The sequence below is a fragment of the Schistocerca cancellata genome, chromosome 8 (assembly GCF_023864275.1).
Source record: "Schistocerca cancellata isolate TAMUIC-IGC-003103 chromosome 8, iqSchCanc2.1, whole genome shotgun sequence".
NCBI classification, from domain to species: Eukaryota; Metazoa; Arthropoda; class Insecta; order Orthoptera; family Acrididae; genus Schistocerca; species Schistocerca cancellata.
The window spans coordinates 479,873,827-479,891,226 of record NC_064633.1 but is presented as its reverse complement, the minus strand read 5'-3'; the positions used below and the strand labels follow the sequence as shown (position 1 = coordinate 479,891,226).

Here is a 17,400-nt window from a genome sequence, read left to right as displayed (position 1 = left end):
CCGGAGGTGGTCAAATCCAAAAAATTACGTTTTTTTTTTTGCTACCGAAAATTAATTGGAACATTCCTCTTTAATGTAAACTTTGAATTATTGTTCTACTCGCCCTAGAAGTGGAGTTATTACCATTTTCCCCCACGCCTGCAGAGGAAATGGGCGGCCGGTGAATGCATCTAACACCCTCTCGTGACTTCCTGGCGAACTGCTTGTGATTTTCTCGGCCTGTTACGCATACAGTGCCTTATGTTACGCATACAGCGAGTGTGGAAGGGTTGGCTACATTGTTTTCTGTGACAAATGAAGCGCTAAGAGCGCGGAACATCGTCTCTTTGCTGTTTACCGTTTCGAATTAGTTCAGTGTTGCGCCTGTTGTTGGTAGTATTATACTTCTTGTGTAAAGCGTTGTTCTGGTTACGATGCCACGTTTTAGTAACCGTGTATATAAGAAGAGGAAGAACGTAGGGAAAATAAAATTAACACTAATACCAAGTTGCAATACTGCAATTACTGAAACAGTGCTTTCTTCTGCTAAGCAACACATGGCCGGCCATAGCCCTGTGACATCTTCTAGCAAATACTACCTTGGGGATGGTGACTCCAAAGGTTTAAAGGCTATAGAGGAACTGAAACCATATGGAAATGAATTTGTAGTTGAAAAGTTGGAATGTACTGGGCCTGTGCAAAAGCGTATGGGTGCACGGCTTCGAAGGGTCAAACAAACTTTGGGTTCAAGTAAGCTCAGTGATGGAAAGACAATAGGAGGGAGAGGCAGGCTTACTGATGAGGTGATTGAACGTCTACAGAGATACTATGGGTATGCTATAAGGCAAAATACTAGTAATGTGAGTGACATGCGAAAAGCAGTGTGGGCATTGTTACTTCATACTGCCTCTTCCAATGAATACCCTCAACACAGCCTGTGCCCAAAAGATTCCTGGTGCAAATATAATGCAAAAAAGGACTATGATCACAAACATGGTTTGCCAGCAGCTGTGATAAATGCAATAAAACCAATTTTTCATGACTTAGCACAGCCAGAATTGTTACACAAATGTCTACACGGAAAGACGCAGAATCCTAATGAGAGGGTAAACAATTTGATTTGGAAAGTGATTCCTATAAGGGTGTTCGTAAGCATAAAAACACTGCACTTTGGCATTTGTGATGCAATAGCAACCTACAACCAAGGGAACAGTGTGAAGTGTGAAATTCTGAAGGCATTAGGATTTTCAGCTGGGGTGAACACTGTACGAGCACTAAGAAATATTGACAGAGAAAGGATAAGAGGAACAGAAAGAAGAGAAAAGCATATGAAGTATGATGAAACAACAGGCCAGAAAAGAAGACAGAAGAGGAAGCTTTTGGAGGATGAAGAAGAAGACCCTGATAATCCACCCTATAGTGCAGGAATGTATTGAGAAACTTTGATAGCCATTTCCTGTAAATTAGAATTTTTCGAATATAAGGAACATTTTCTCAAAATCCACTCGAGCTAGAGAGATGAAATTTTTATACAGCACTCCTAGCGGTCAAACTTACATTGTAACACAGTAATTTGGCAATATGTTCAGCAATTTCATTTTAGTTTAATTATAAAGCAATTACTTGTAAAAAAATTTGGGTCATTAATAAAAAAAATAATTGGAAGGAAACTAGAAAAGATACTCAAAAATCCCTCTGTCATAACTGCAATACTAAACCACTATATATGTAAAAAAAAATTCAAATTTTTCTATTTGGTAGTTTATTCATAAATGTTCCTCAAACTTAGTGATTTTAACATGGGCAGCATAGGCACCTCCAGCTCCCCTTAAGTGAAGGCCATCGGCGACTGCGTTGCCAGTGGTGAGAGGAAATGTCTGAAATTTGGTTTCTTGGCACACTCTTGATACTTTGGATCTCGGAATATTGAATGCCATAACGATTCGCGTAATGGAATATCCCATCCGTCTAGCTCCAAAACCGTTGTGCATTCAAAGTACGTTAATTCCCATCATGCGGCCATAATCACGTCAGAAACCCATTCACATGAATCACCTGACTACAAATGACAGCTCCCCCACTGCACTGCCGTTTTATACCTTGTGTGCGCGATATTACCGCCATCTATATATGTGCATATCATTATCCCGTGACTTTCGTCAACACAATCTGTAGCAGAATGTGCTTTCTCACTGCAAAATAATTACAATACAAATTCAATGATCGTTTAATCATCGCAATTCTCTTCAAAACACTTTGTATTCCGGGCATCCGTCACACACATTAAATGGTCAAACTGAACTGAGACATCGCAATCTTCTTGCAAATTTCGACTGTCTAATAGTGTTACTTATTTCTATTCATATTTGTACTATTACAGTGTTGTGTTTTCGCCTCATTTCCTATTTACTTTTGTTTTCCCCCATTTACATTTGGTTCTCTCCTCTTTCCCTATTATCCAATCACTTTTCTATTTTCCTTCACCCCCTCTCTTTTTGAGATCACCTTTGCATTTCTCGCTTTATTTAAGTAAAAGTTATCATCGCTATTCTAAGTCGATGATTATATGTTGCATTTAATGTCTTTTATTTTCTGTCAAGATTATTTTACTTTCCAGGTTTCATTATATCTTTGTATTAATCAGCTATGGAAGGACGCCACCCAATTTTCTCCGTCCCGTTCATTCGTAGCATTTATTGCGTCTGTCGTGTTCACCGAGCAAAGTGGCGCAATGGTTTGCACACTGGACCCGCATTCTGGGGGATGACGGTTCAAATCCCCGTCCAGCCATTCAGATTTAGGTTTTCCTTGATTTTACTAAATCTCTGCAGGCAAATACCGGGATGGTTCCTTTGAAAAAAGCAAGGCCGATTTCCTTCCCAACCTTCCGTAATCCGAGCTTCTGCTTTGTCTCTAATGACCTCACTATCGATGGTACGCTAAACTCTAATCTCCCTCTGTACCTGTCGTTCTCACATGGTGTCGCTTATCAACTAGTCTGTGGGCGCAGGTCTTCCTGGTCATTTCCTTGTCCCCGCGCGCTCCGTGCTCCAACAGCTCTCCCATGTATTCGTTCCGGTTGCGTATCTACCGAGTTTCACGTTCTGGGTTTCTATTGTACCATGGTTTTTATCAGATCTGTTTTTCTGCCTGCAAACCACCTTATGCTAATGCCACACGAGTCTACTCCGCATCATGTTGTTCTCCCAACGCCTAGTTTCTCTAATTATTTTCCCATATTATTAATTACTGTATTGTCCGCCCCTGGTAGCTGAGTGGCCAGCGTAACAGAATGTCATACCAAACAGCCCGGGTTCGATTCCCGGCTGGGTCGAAGATTTTCTCCGCTCAGGGACTGGGTGTTGTGTTGTCCTTATCATCATCATTATATCCTCATCGAAACGCAAGTCGTCGAAGTGGTGTCAACTCGAAAGACTTGCAACAGGCCAACGGTCTACCCGACGGGAGGCCCTAGCCACACGGCATTTCCAATTACTATATTTTAATTCCATTTTTTCAGAGGCCGAATCTTAGACCCTATCAGTCGTCTTGAAGTTTTTTCGCTGTAGGATCCCTTGCAATCTGAGATGGTCTATTCCATTTTACGACCTGACTGCCGTGCCTTCGACGGACACTTTATTTTAATTTGAACGAGAATGCTGGGTCGTCCATTGAACTCTGGTCTGAGTTTTATATGTTTTTATCCGTTATTTTCGAAGTCTTTTTTTAACTTTTGGTATGGACAGTACTGTGTATTTTATTTTTCCTCAATTTTTCTACAACAGATGTGTACCTGAAGATGCAGCTATAAGGAGCGAAACCGGTCGTTTCAATAAAGGATCACTTAACAGCTGTTGCGGGTCTTCATTTATCAAGAATATTTTGTAATTCTACCAATCGTGTATCCAGGTGGACTCCAAGCTCGTCTCCAGAACTGCAGTCACACATTTTTATGGTTTTCCAACGTTATTTCTTCAGAAGAGCAGTCGGTAATATAAGGACACAAATTTATCTTTCTGCTAATCTCTGCTGTAGTGGAAATCAGGCTCTGACCTTCTTTTCCAACATAAAAAAACTGGTTTTTGTATCAATGAAATAGACCTGATCGAGCCAAGGATACTGGGTTTGGGAAGCCAGCATATAGGGCTAATCGTAAGTTACGTCTAGACACGTTGTCCTCCTTACCACAAGAGCCAGGAACAGGCGGTCTCCGAGTCTTCGGTAACGTCGCCGAATGTCCTCACTGCGTTCACTGCTGCTGTTGTTCTTCCAAATTTCGGACAGCAGTTGCACTAGCTCACGCAAGGTTGGCCCTTGCGCAACGAAGCACAGCAACTGTACGGACAGAGAAAAGTGTTGGTGAAACACAGGTTCCAGTCAGATTCTTCGGACAGGGGGAGAGGTGGGGGAGTCGCCTTGCTGAGGAAGCTGTTACTTCTGTGGTGCCTTCTTCCTAGCTCTGTATACAGTTAGTGCCTGCGTCACCTGTGCGTGTGTGGACTTTTTATAGCAACGTCACTGTAGGTAGCGGTTAGCTAGCCGCTTACCAACACACTGCTACATGTCCTTGTGGAGTCTAATGCCGTGACTTCGGCCATTTATTAATGAGCCTGCTGTATTAAAGACAGCTCCTTACAGTTAGATAGTTGTCAACATAATTGTAGAACTAAATCTACGGCTACATTTGTATTTATATATTTAGCCCATTAAGCCCCGTTATGATGTTTGGCAGAGTACTTCTAGCGCCACTGTTCTCCCCCATCCTCTACCCCTTTCCTGTTATAGTCTCGAACTGTGGGCGGGAAGAACAATTTTTGATATTCCTCCGTGTGTGCTGGAGTTTTCTAATTTTACCTCTATAGTCTTTTCATATAAGGAACCAATGACCTAGACCTCATGGGCGTCTTTTTATTCTTGAGGGGATACCGACGGTTGTCAGCCATCCACACATGGGCGTACAAGGGTTGTTCAGAAAGTAAGTTCCAATCAGCCACGAAATGGACACCACAGTGAAAACCCGATGAAACATTGCACAGATGTGTTGGGTAGTGTCACTAGCACGACCGTCGATCGCATCAAGAGGCTCTTTTCAGTTGTGAGCGCACTGTGGGCGAGTAAAGATGCTTAGAACAACAATGTCTCCCGCCAAGCAGGAGGGCCCATTGAGAGGCTTCGCCTTAATGAATGCAGCCCACCTGACACAGCTGCCACGCACTTCCTTCCTCATGACAGTTCTCAGCCACACTCTGCAGGGGGGACAGTGAAGAAGGTCCTGCAGCCTTTTCGATGGGAAGTGTTCGATCACCCACAACACAGCCCTAGTTGGCTTCTCCTGAGTATCATCTCTGTCCACATGAAACGCTGGGTACGAAGGCAACACTTGGGTGCAGACTACGCGCTGTAGGCCAGCGCAGAGAATTATCGGAAAGCACAGACGGTTGCCTTCTATGACGATGGTGTTGGAAATTCGGTATAACGCTCCGACAAATGTCTAAGCCGGAGCGTAGACTATGTAGAGAAGTATCTGGAAAGTGTAGCTAACTCTTGCAAATAAAATGTTTCTGATTTTCACTGTGGTTTCCAGTTAGCGACCGATCGGAACTTACTTTCTGGGCAACCCTCGTATTTCTTTCAGTCGATGTGGTTGCTATTGGTTTGCCAAGTACGAGAAAGTGCTGAAAAGTAACGTCTCCGAATATTTTATTCTGTTCTCAATATCGCTTGAGGGATTGCATGTCATCCATATTGCTCGATCGACTTTCCCCACTTTGCTGACGCAAGTTGCAAGCATTTGCCGCTAGAGGACTCCGAATTGTAACTTGTCACATGGCGGTGTGCAACGTAGCTATGTCGGTGCATGAGAAACAGCGTGGTGTAATGGACTTTCTAACCACGAAAGAGTTCGTCCACACATGAAGCACTTGAATAACAAAGGAATAAAGCAATTGACTAAAAATAGAACAATATCTTTCCATCCTTTTCTTGATGCTTTTTGGTCCTCTTGGGTCCTATGTCCTCCACCCTTCTTAGTTTTGAGGGGGAGAACGGGACATCTTGGCCAGACTTCAGATTGCGGCCTTCACCTACTTCGCCCCAGACTCTTCCTTAGCAATGACTCAAACGAAAAAGAAAGAAGAAAATGGTCAAGTGCAACTCACTGGCAGCTTGTCAGCTAGGGATCGATTCCTCCAATTACTATCTTTTTTTATTCCTTGTAATGTTTAACGAGTAATTATAAGCTTTAAATGTATTTAAACAGCTCAATTCATGGATGCAAAATTAATTTATTTAATTTAGTTACGATTTATACCCTTGTAAATCAAAAGGCTATAGGTCACCACTTTGTAGCACATTGCTATAATTTTGCACCAGCCGCGGCTAGTTTTTCAACATACATTTTGCGTTTCTTACAGTTTAATCATCTTCGATCACAGCAGTCGGATCATAGTTTGCTGTTACATGTTTATTCTTCTTCCAGTTTCTGGCAAAGATGTACACTACTGCCCATTAAAATTGCTACACCATGAAGATGACGTGCTACAGACGCGAAATTTAACCACGCTGTGATATGTAAATAATTAGCTTTTCAGAGCATTCACACAAGGTTGGCACCGGTGGCGACACCTACAACGCGCTGACATGAGGAAAGTTTCCAACCGATTTCTCATACACAAACAGCAGTTGACCGGCGTTGTCTGGTAAAACGTTGTTGTGATGCCTCGTGTAAGGAGGAGAAATGCGTACCATCACGTTTCCGACTTTGATAAAGGTCGGATTGTAGCCTATTGCGATTGCGGTTTATCGTATCGCGACATTGCTACTAGCGTTGGTCGAGATCCAATGACTGTTAGCAGAACATGGAATCGGTGGGTTCAGGAGGGTAATACAGAACGCCGTGCTGGATCCCTCGTATCACTAACAGTCGAGATGACAGGCATCTTATCCGCATGGCTGTAACGGATCGTGCAGCCACGTCTCGATCCCTGAGTCAACAAATGGGGACGTTTGCAAGACAATAACCATCTGCACGATCAGTTCAACGAAGTTTGCAGCAGCATGGACTATCAGCTCGGAGACCATGGCTGCGGTTACCCTTGACGCTGAATCACAGACAGGAGCGCCTGCGATGGTGTACTCAACGACGAACCTGGGTGCACGATTGGCAACACGTCATTTTTTCGGATGAATCCAGGTTCTGTTTACAGCATCATAATGGTCGCATCCGTGTTTGGCATTATCGCGGTGAACGCACATTGGAAGCGTGTATTCGTCTTCGCCATAGTGGCGTATCACCCGGCGTGATGGTATGGGGTGCCATTGGTTACACGTCTCCGTTCGTGCTGATGGCACTTCGAACAGTGGACGTTATGTTGGAGATGTGATACGACCCTAGGCTCTACCCTTCATTCGATCCCTGCGAAACCGTACATTTCAGGTTTATAATGCACGACCACATGTTGCAGGTTCTGGATACAGAAAATTTTAGACTGCTGCAGCACATTCTCCAGATCTCTCACCATATAGAAACGTCTAGTCAATGGTGGCCGAGCAACTGGCTCGTCACAATACGCCAGTCACTACTCTCTATGAACTGTGGTATCGTGTTGAAGCTGCATGGGCAGCTGTACCTGTACACACCATCCGAGCTCTGTTTGTCTCAATGCCCAGGAGTATCAAGGCCAGAGGTGGTTGTTCTGGGTACTGATTTCTCAGGATCTATGCACTCAAATTGCGTGAAAATTTAATCACATGTCAGTTCTAGTATAATATATTGCCCAATGAATACCCGTTCATCATCTGCATTCCTTCTTAGTGTAGCAATTTTAATGGCCAGTAGTGTAAAATTCCTCTTCCACCTGATTTTCCAGTTAAGTGCAACTTGTCCACATAACTGTCCACTAGTCGCTTCGGAGCTTTGTAGACAGTGTGGAACTAGTACCAGGTGATCATGTGACCTTTCACGGCTAAGGTCAAACATGGGAATGACATGATCTGTTCCAGTCGGTTGTGTGGAATGAGGTAGTTAAGACGCGTTGACGCGGAGCCATTACAAAATGCCTCATAGAGTTTATCGTGTTTGGAGGTGCCCATTACCATATTGTGAACGACCTTGCCCGATTTTTTAGTATATCAGGGTGGACTGCCTAAGGTGTGTACTAGGAATGATGTATCACTCGCATTCACCTCGCACATTGTGATGGCAGTGCTTGTGAGGTCATTCTAACCAACAGGGAGACGAGTGTCACGTGTTCCAATGACAACTGGCTTCACACCCACTGGGAATTGCTCCTGTTAGTCAACCCAGGTGCAACTGTGTCACTTTTACAGTGAACAATGCGGAAGGAACCGCAATGCAATGAGAGGAATTCTATGTCTTGCAGTGGCACATGAAGCTGCACCGTCAATGGACCACACAACATGGTAACTGTCTGCGGACGCGTAGTATGCTTTGCTTCTTTCCACATGATGCAGGGCATCGAATGCACCGACTGTCTGTAACACTTATGTCGATTAGAAGTAGGTTCATACTATGTAACTCCGCATCTGCAATTATGAAGTGTGTATTCAGTGTTATTTAAACTCCTTGACCTGTGGCAAGAAAATTAGAGTTTTGTAATGCATATATGAAAAAAGCAAAAGGATATGCTAAAATGATAAATTATTGTAATATGTGTATGTTCGTAAAAAGAAAATGTTTATTGAAAGCTGGTTCATGCTTAGGGCACCTGTATTTGTAACATGCAAAAGCTGTTGGGAAGTTCCTCGTAACGGAAGTGGCATGGCGCGAAGTAAAAGGTGGTTTTGGCGGTCGAACTGAGCGTCCCCTTTGTGTGAACGGCACGCAGTGTGTGCTAGCCGTAGCACCGTACATTTCTACGGTGTTAAAAGAGAAAATGGGAGACTGCTTTATAAAGGATTTGCTTCGGATGTAGATCTGGCTATTATTTGGTATTCCCAGCATAAAGGAAAGGTTCTAATATGTTGAAAATCCGACGCCAATAAGAGATTTTATAGAGCATTTGAACATAAAGAGCCGTGAGTACAGTTAGCCGCCATTGTCGCTTGCCACCAATCTTCGCCATTGATTCACAAATTTCAAACATTCAGTAATGTATATGGACATGGTCCAGTTAATTTTTGTGTTTCAATAATACTCACAAAACATAAATTCGTGTCCGGAACCATATTTTCTATCCTGATCACGAACCTATGCAGGGTCCTCACCTAAGTGCTACTAGAACCGAGTATCCTGATTTAAATGAACAATTCGTGCATTCAAATGTTTAAAAGTGATTTTTTTGTCTAATGTAAAAGGAGTAGTAAAAGTTAAAGTGAAAACCATAAAAGCGAAGTTCGATAGGATTTTGCTAAAGTATCCTTAGTTTATTACAAAATATAGTTTTGTAGGATTACAGTGCAAGGGTGAGTAAATATTATTGTCTAAAATACCTGCTTCACAGGTGATAAAAAGGTAAGTTAAACTCATTTTCAAAATTAGTGTGGTTTTGATTCCTATCATGAATGGTTCCTTTTTTGAAGGTGATTAAGCACAGTGTTGTGTATTATTGACTTACGAAGTAAATTATGAACTACGCCAAGTGAACTAAATGATTAGTTTTTTGGATTGATCTTATCTACTGTAATAAACAAAGAGCATTGACTAGTGAAACTATGCTAGTTTATGGGTCCCCATCGTATTCTACAACTATTAGAAAAAAATTGAAATATTACTGTTGCTAAGGAAAACTGATATATGTACAGGAGCTTAAGCAGTGTATTTATGATATTATTCATCTTTATTTATTTATTTTCTTTTTCATGTCAGTTAAGTTGGAAATTTGTGGTAAGGATTAGGGGACCAAACTGCAGAGTCATCGGTCCCTAGGCTTACGCACTACTTAATCTAACTTACGCCAAGGACAACACACACACACACACCCGTGCCCGAGGGAGGACTCAAACCTCCGAGGGGGGGAGCCGCGCGAACAGTGACAAGACGCCTTGACAGCACGGCTACCCCGCCCGGTTCAGTTAAGATAGTAGCCCCTCATGCCCAAATTTAGTTCTGTCCTTCATACAGTAACATTTCAGTAATTGATTAAGTAATGCTCTTGAGTGTAGCTGTCATTAGTATGAGCTTGGTGCAAATTTACTTCCTATAATTTACTGGTGTGAGCGTTATTGGTAACTGCTGCTACGCACAATTCAGAGTGCACTGTGTCAGTTTGTATCCTGTTTACTATTCAAAGGGAAATCTCAACGAAAGTAACTTCAATAACCAATAGTCAATTTCCTCAAATACGTATTTCCAAATTAATGTGCCTAATTGGGCTGGGGACCGTTCATTTTTTTTCATTCTTTTATGATTTTATCCCTTTCATTAACTCCCAAGGTTAAAGTTCATTTAGTTTTTCTGTTAATTTCATCAAATTCAAAATTATAGTCCGATAGCTTTGTCCATTAGACGTACGTGCGGTCAAACTTCAAAATCGCCGCGTGGGATTAGCCGAGCGGTCTGGGGCGCTGCAGTCATGACTGTGCGGCTGGTCTCAGCGGAGGTTCGAGTCCTCCCTCGGGTATGGGTGTGTGTGTTTCTCCTTAGGATAATTTAGATTAAGTAGTGTGCAAGCTTAGGGACTGATGACCTTAGCAGTTAAGTCCCATAAGATTTCACACACATCTGAACATTTGAACAAACTTCGAAATCCTCTCAGCGGGTAACATTAGCGTGTTTCACGACAAGTCCAATCAGACGCTTAACTCGCAGCGTGTGCAGAATGTAGTTTAGTCCAGAGATCGTCGGGTGATATTTTGTGCGACTTTTTCGTACCACGATTTGGGCTCTCTCATTCAGGTTACAATAGACTTTGAGACAGCACATGCCAAAAACGGTGACAACAAACTTGAAAAACAGCCATGCACGCACGTCCTGTTGTGAAGTTAGGAGTAGGCGTGCCCGAACCGGGCGCGTGTTTTGGCAGCTGAGGAGGCCGAGTCAGGCAGGTCGTAGAAGCCGAAGTCTAGCGCTGTCATCAATAGCTGATGATGATGATGATGTTCAGTGCAGTGTGTGGGGCGCTCAACTGCGCGGTCATCAGAGCCCGTACGAAGTCCCAATTTTATACACACTCCAATTTTTCCACTCTCACGAATGATATTGATGATGATGATGATGATGAAATGATGAGGACTACACAAACACCCAGTCCCCGGGCAGAGAAAATCCCTACCCTGGCCGGTAATCTAACCCGGGACTCCGTGATCCAGAGGCAGCAAAGCTAGCCACCAGAGTCATCAATAGATGGCGTTACGTTTTGAGGTGCTGTGGTTGGCAGACTCCTGAAGTATGAGAATTTTAGACCGCAAGTGAGGCAGACGCCGGCTCTGGCCACGTGCTCGGAAAAACCCCGCGGTTAGCGCGAAACAAGGAACGATAACTGCAATGGCCGACATGATTGGCCAGAACATATATCAAAAATACTAAGTACATCTAAATCTAAACCCAACTAGCAATGTGAAGCCAATAACATGGTTACAAAAACAAAATTAATATGAGTCAGTGGATGGAGATGCGCCCTCGGTAAGAAGTGTAGTTTTTAGGTTATTTAATGTTAAATGTTTTAGGTATATATAATAATCTCTATAATGCCTGAAGTAGTGTTATGGATAGGTGTATGTGAGCACTGTCATAGTAGACTTTTTTTGGTAAGTATCATTTATTTTGAATTGCAGGCTTCTCCTTTCATCATTTGTGACTTATTTCTCTCTCCAGTTGCTTTTGCTGATCTCATATAGAGATTATTACAGAGAAAATTTCATTTTTCTATCGATATACTCACAACAGGAACTACCTTATTCGTTTCAGCATTATCAGTGAATAAGTGTTGCCCTTATTCAACATCTTCATGCTGAGTTCGCATTCTGAGATGACAATAGCCACTCTCACAGAGCTGCTTGTTCCTCAGATAACTTTCTGCAGTTCAACTGTCTCGCTGAACAACCAGATCTTAATGCCACAAAAATGTATGGAAATATATGAAACACCAGGTGAACTGCAGCAACTAGTGTCCTTGCAATTTATTAGCTCAACTATATGTAATCATTATCTAGATATGACATGCCTGGGGGATCTTGTGGACTCTCTTCCTCTCCTGGTAATCAAGGCTAGAGGCTGTGTTTATACTATCATAGTGTCTCCTGAGTGTGCCTAAAATGTCGTCTGGCGTACTTGAAAGAGGTCTGTACAAAGTTTTAGCTATAACTTCGAAAAATTAAAGTTATATAATTAATCTTTTGTTTATTGGGAACTGAATTTCTGCAGTACTGACACATACGGAAATCCCCACGACACAATACCGTAACATGCCGGCAGATTACCCAAGCCGGCCGGTGTGGCCGTGCGGTTAAAGGCGCTTCAGTCTGGAACCGCGTGACCGCTACGGGCGCAGGTTCGAATCCTGCCTCGGGCATGGATGTGTGTGATGTCCTTAGGTTAGTTAGGTTTAATTAGTTCTAAGTTCTAGGGGACTTATGACCACAGATGTTGAGTCCCATAGTGCTCAGAGCCATTTGAACCATTTGATTACCCAAAACAAAACGGTGCAGACCATCGATAAAATGGAGATGAGCCACATTATTTTGTTTTGGATCATCTAGCAGAATTCTGCGATACTATGGAATGGGGTCTCAGTGTGTGTAAGACCTGCAGACATGGACCTGTATCAAAGAAAAATCGGATCCTTCAGGGTTACCGGCAAATATGTTCAGTATATGGTTCTTGGCGCTATTGCAACAAGAACTGCTTCTAAGTTTGGAATGACGTATATTGGCCAGATTTGTACAGTGCAAGACGAATATGAGAAACACCATAGTCATACACATCTGGGCCAACCGGATAAATCTACAACAGCAGACCACTGCCTTAGTACAGAACACCGCGTGATGTACGAAAAAACAAATAATTTATATGTAGTTTCGTCTTTCTGGGACTCTGTGGTAAAGGAGGCAATACTCATTTGCATAGTGTATGACCTAATAAATAGGACTTCAGTATTCCAATTAAGTACAGCTTGCAACCCTGGGCTTGCAGCCATTGCATATTTTCAACGGCGGTTACTACGCCTCATATTGGAGGTTCCGTGTAGTAAATATTTTAATTTGGCCCCTAGCCACAGCAACATTTGTTGGCAGCACCTGTCACCTGTTGCATGTGCGGAAGGCTCTCAACACGCTAGTGTCACTGTCTCCAAGCATCCAAGCAACTCAATCGCGCATGTGTGAGTTTCAAATGATGACTTCATACAGTCATAAATGCGGACACTGGTAAGTGCTAAATACACTCCTGGAAATGGAAAAAAGAACACATTGACACCGGCGTGTCAGACCCACCACACTTGCTCCGGACACTTCGAGAGGGCTGTACAAGCAATGATCACACGCACGGCACAGCGGACACACCAGGAACCGCGGTGTTGGCCGTCGAATGGCGCTAGCTGCGCAGCATTTGTGCACCGCCGCCGTCAGTGTCAGCCAGTTTGCCGTGGCATACGGAGCTCCATCGCAGTCTTTAACACCGGTAGCATGCCGCGACAGCGTGGACGTGAACCGTATGTGCAGTTGACGGACTTTGAGCGAGGGCGTATAGTGGGCATGTAGTGGGCATGCGGGAGGCCGGGTGGACGTACCGCCGAATTGCTCAACACGTGGGGCGTGAGGTCTCCACAGTACATCGATGTTGTCGCCAGTGGTCGGCGGAAGGTGCACGTGCCCGTCGACCTGGGACCGGACCGCAGCGACGCACGGATGCACGCCAAGACCATAGGATCCTACGCAGTGCCGTAGGGGACCGCAACGCCGCTTCCCAGCAAATTAGGGACACTGTTGCTCCTGGGGTATCGGCGAGGACCATTCGCAACCGTCTCCATGAAGCTGGGCTACGGTCCCGCACACCGTTAGGCCGTCTTCCGCTCACGCCCCAACATCGTGCAGCCCGCCTCCAGTGGTGTCGCGACAGGCGTGAATGGAGGGACGAATGGAGACGTGTCGTCTTCAGCGATGAGAGTCGCTTCTGCCTTGGTGCCAATGATGGTCGTACGCGTGTTTGGCGCCGTGCAGATGAGCGCCACAATCAGGACTGCAGACGACCGAGGCACACAGGGCCAACACCCGGCATCATGGTGTGGGGAGCGATCTCCTACACTGGCCGTACACCACTGGTGATCGTCGAGGGGACACTGAATAGTGCACGGTACATCCAAACCGTCATCGAACCCATCGTTTTACCATTCCTAGACCGGCAAGGGAACTTGCTGTTCCAACAGGACAATGCACGTCCGCATGTATCCCGTGCCACCCAACGTGCTCTAGAAGGTGTAAGTCAACTACCCTGGCCAGCAAGATCTCCGGATCTGTCCCCCATTGAGCATGTTTGGGACTGGATGAAGCGTCGTCTCACGCGGTCTGCACGTCCAGCACGAACGCTGGTCCAACTGAGGCGCCAGGTGGAAATGGCATGGCAAGCCGTTCCACAGGACTACATCCAGCATCTCTACGATCGTCTCCATGGGAGAATAGCAGCCTGCATTGCTGCGAAAGGTGGATATACACTGTACTAGTGCCGACATTGTGCATGCTCTGTTGCCTGTGTCTATGTGCCTGTGGTTCTGTCAGTGTGATCATGTGATGTATCTGACCCCAGGAATGTGTCAATAAAGTTTCCCCTTCCTGGGACAATGAATTCACGGTGCTCTTATTTCAATTTCCAGGAGTGTAGCAAGCAGTAACAACCAGCCAAGACCAGGCGATGTCAGTTGCCTCGAGAAATACTGTGGGCAGACTTGAGAGCCACATACAAGGTTGTTATAGATGACTGAAGCGATTTTATAATTCACGATATCTATATTAATTGACAGAATGACACAAAACTCAACACTCCAAGTTTTTGTACCGTTGTAGCCACACATCAGATTCCTGCCATGAGAGTGCAGCAGTGAACAGTTAGGATCAGTCTGCTGTAACAGTGCAACGACACTTCAGTACAAAGTTCAATGAAGGTCCACCAACTGCCAAATCTACTCGGCAATGGTTTTGCGCAGTATAAGCTCAGGATGCCTCTGCAAGGGGAAATCAGCAGGTCAGCCTGTACTGAATGAAGAAACTATTGACTACGTGTGGGCCGCGCGGGATTAGCGGCTGGTCCCGGCGGAGGTTCGAGTCCTCCCTCGGGCATGGGTGTGTGTGTTTGTACTTAGGATAATTTAGGTTAAGTAGTGTGTAAGCTTAGGGACTGATGATCTTAGCAGTTAAGTCCCATAAGATTTCACACACATTTTTTTGACTACGTATGGGCGAGTTTCGCATGCAGCTCTCAGAAGTCGATGAACAGACCAACCACAGAGCTGAACAAACCCCAACCGACTATTTCGAAGATAGTAAGGGAACGACTGTAACTGAAGCCTCACCACTTGCTGTTGTTATGAGCCCTAACTCCCGAAAGCATAGTCAGACACTTTGAACTTTCGACACAGTTGAAACAGCTAATGGTAGAGGATGGATTTTGTGAGAAACTCATCTTCAGTAATGAAGCAACACTGTTTGTGAATGGCACCGTGACGTCAGTCTGGAACCGCGCGACCGCTACGGTCGCAGATTCGAATCCTGCCTCGGGCATGGATGTGTGTGATGTCCTTTGGTTAGTTAAGTTTAAGTGGCTCTAAGTTCTAGGGGACTGATGACCTCAGATGTTAATTTCCATAGCGCTCAGAGCCATTTGAACCATTTTTTTGGCACCGTGAATAAGGACAATGTGCGAATCTGGAGGACAGAAAATCTCCACGCTATCCTGCAGGACATTCGAGAGTCATTAAAAGTTAATGTGTTCTGTGCAGTCTCACGATTTAAAGTTTATGGTTGCTTTCTCTTCTGAGACAGACTATTACGGGACACACGTATCTGGATGTACTGCAAAAATTGGCTCATGCCACAACTGGAGAGGGGCAGTGTGGATTTCATCAACCACCCTCTTCCATCATGATGTTTGTGAATTCTTAAACACGAAAATGAGAAACAAATGGTCGGTCCTGAACGGATGGACACTCAGCGATTCAAAACATGGGCTCTGTGCTCTAACACACTGTTTTCTTTTTTTGTGTGAAGTTATGTGAAAGATTCAGTGTTTACTCCTTCTCTATCTGCGAGCTTCTCTAACTGCGAACTCACATCAACAGTGCTTTTGTACAGATTGATAGGGACATTCTGCGACAACCGTGAGAGGAAGTCCATTATTGACTATATATCTGCAGAACCAGTAGGCCAGCGGGGGGAGTACATATAGAGCAGTTGTGATATGTCAAAAAAACTTTTAGTGTTTTTGTATGTGTGAAAAGCTCTCTGACAATATGTCAAATAAAGTAGCTACAGCAGATCTGTGAACTCGCTTAAATCATTTATAATAGCCTAGTGCTAAAGAGAAAAATTTTTATGGAATAATGCGCCTGTTCTTAGAGGAACATACACATAATAAAAAACTGAATATACAGTATTAATGTTCCACAATAATAATTAATTAACAGTTCGCTATGAACTGGCGTCCGGCTTCTTAGGCCATCGTCGGCTGCCTGTGACTGATAATTGAGCTACATTAGCACATTTGATAATATTCGTGAAATATTCCGTTGGTTTTTGGAGGAACGGAAACATATTAAAAACTTGAATACAATGTATTAATGTTCCATAGTAATATTTATTTATTTATTGTGGAACGTTAATACTGTGAATTCAATTTAAAAAAATTATCTAGAATCATTTTTTCGTGGTGATGATTAAAAATTAATGACAATCCCTCGGTATTCTGATAACAAAACTGTACGCTCGTAAACAAGAAAACCTTTTGGGGAAAGTGAATAAGTTAACGAAGGTTGTTAGAAGAGGATCGGAATTGCTTACCTTGATCAACATTTCGCCGTGCATTGTCACATTGAAGATGCATGCGACTAGCTCCTCGAGTTCTCGTGGACGATCCATCAGTAGCTTGAGGAGGGACATGGTGACCAGCCCGCACGCGAGTGCCAGCGAGACAGCGGCAGCGAGGGCGGTGGCAGCGGTGCGGCCGCCCCCTGGTGGGGTCCAGAGGCCTTGCAATCGCAGCATCGTGGCGCTGTGGCCCAGCACCGCCCCCACGTCTGGGCCGCGGCTCTCCATGCAGTGAAGTACAGCGCAGCGCTCCACGTCACCCCAGCTGCTGCACTTCTGGAACACATCAGTGGCTACAGAGCGCGTTGTACTCGGATTCTACCCGGCAGACCCTACCGTGACCTAGTCGGCTGCGGCATGTCAGCTGACCATCCATAACATGGATTCCTACAGCTTCTACCCCTCCGCTGGTGTGCCCCAAGGTTCCGTCCTCTCCCCTCTTCTATACCT

General features: G+C 44.3%; 1 protein-coding gene across 1 annotated transcript in view; it reads right to left on the bottom strand.

The window, feature by feature from the left end:
• The window catches only part of LOC126095644 (uncharacterized), a 65,223-nt gene extending 48,045 nt beyond the window's left edge, over window positions 1-17,178 (bottom strand). Inside the window, exon 1 of the mRNA XM_049910405.1 lies at window positions 16,924-17,178. Coding sequence (XP_049766362.1) covers window positions 16,924-17,178 — 255 coding nt within the window. The remainder of the gene's footprint in view (window positions 1-16,923) is intronic.
• Between the last annotated feature and the right edge of the window lie 222 nt (window positions 17,179-17,400).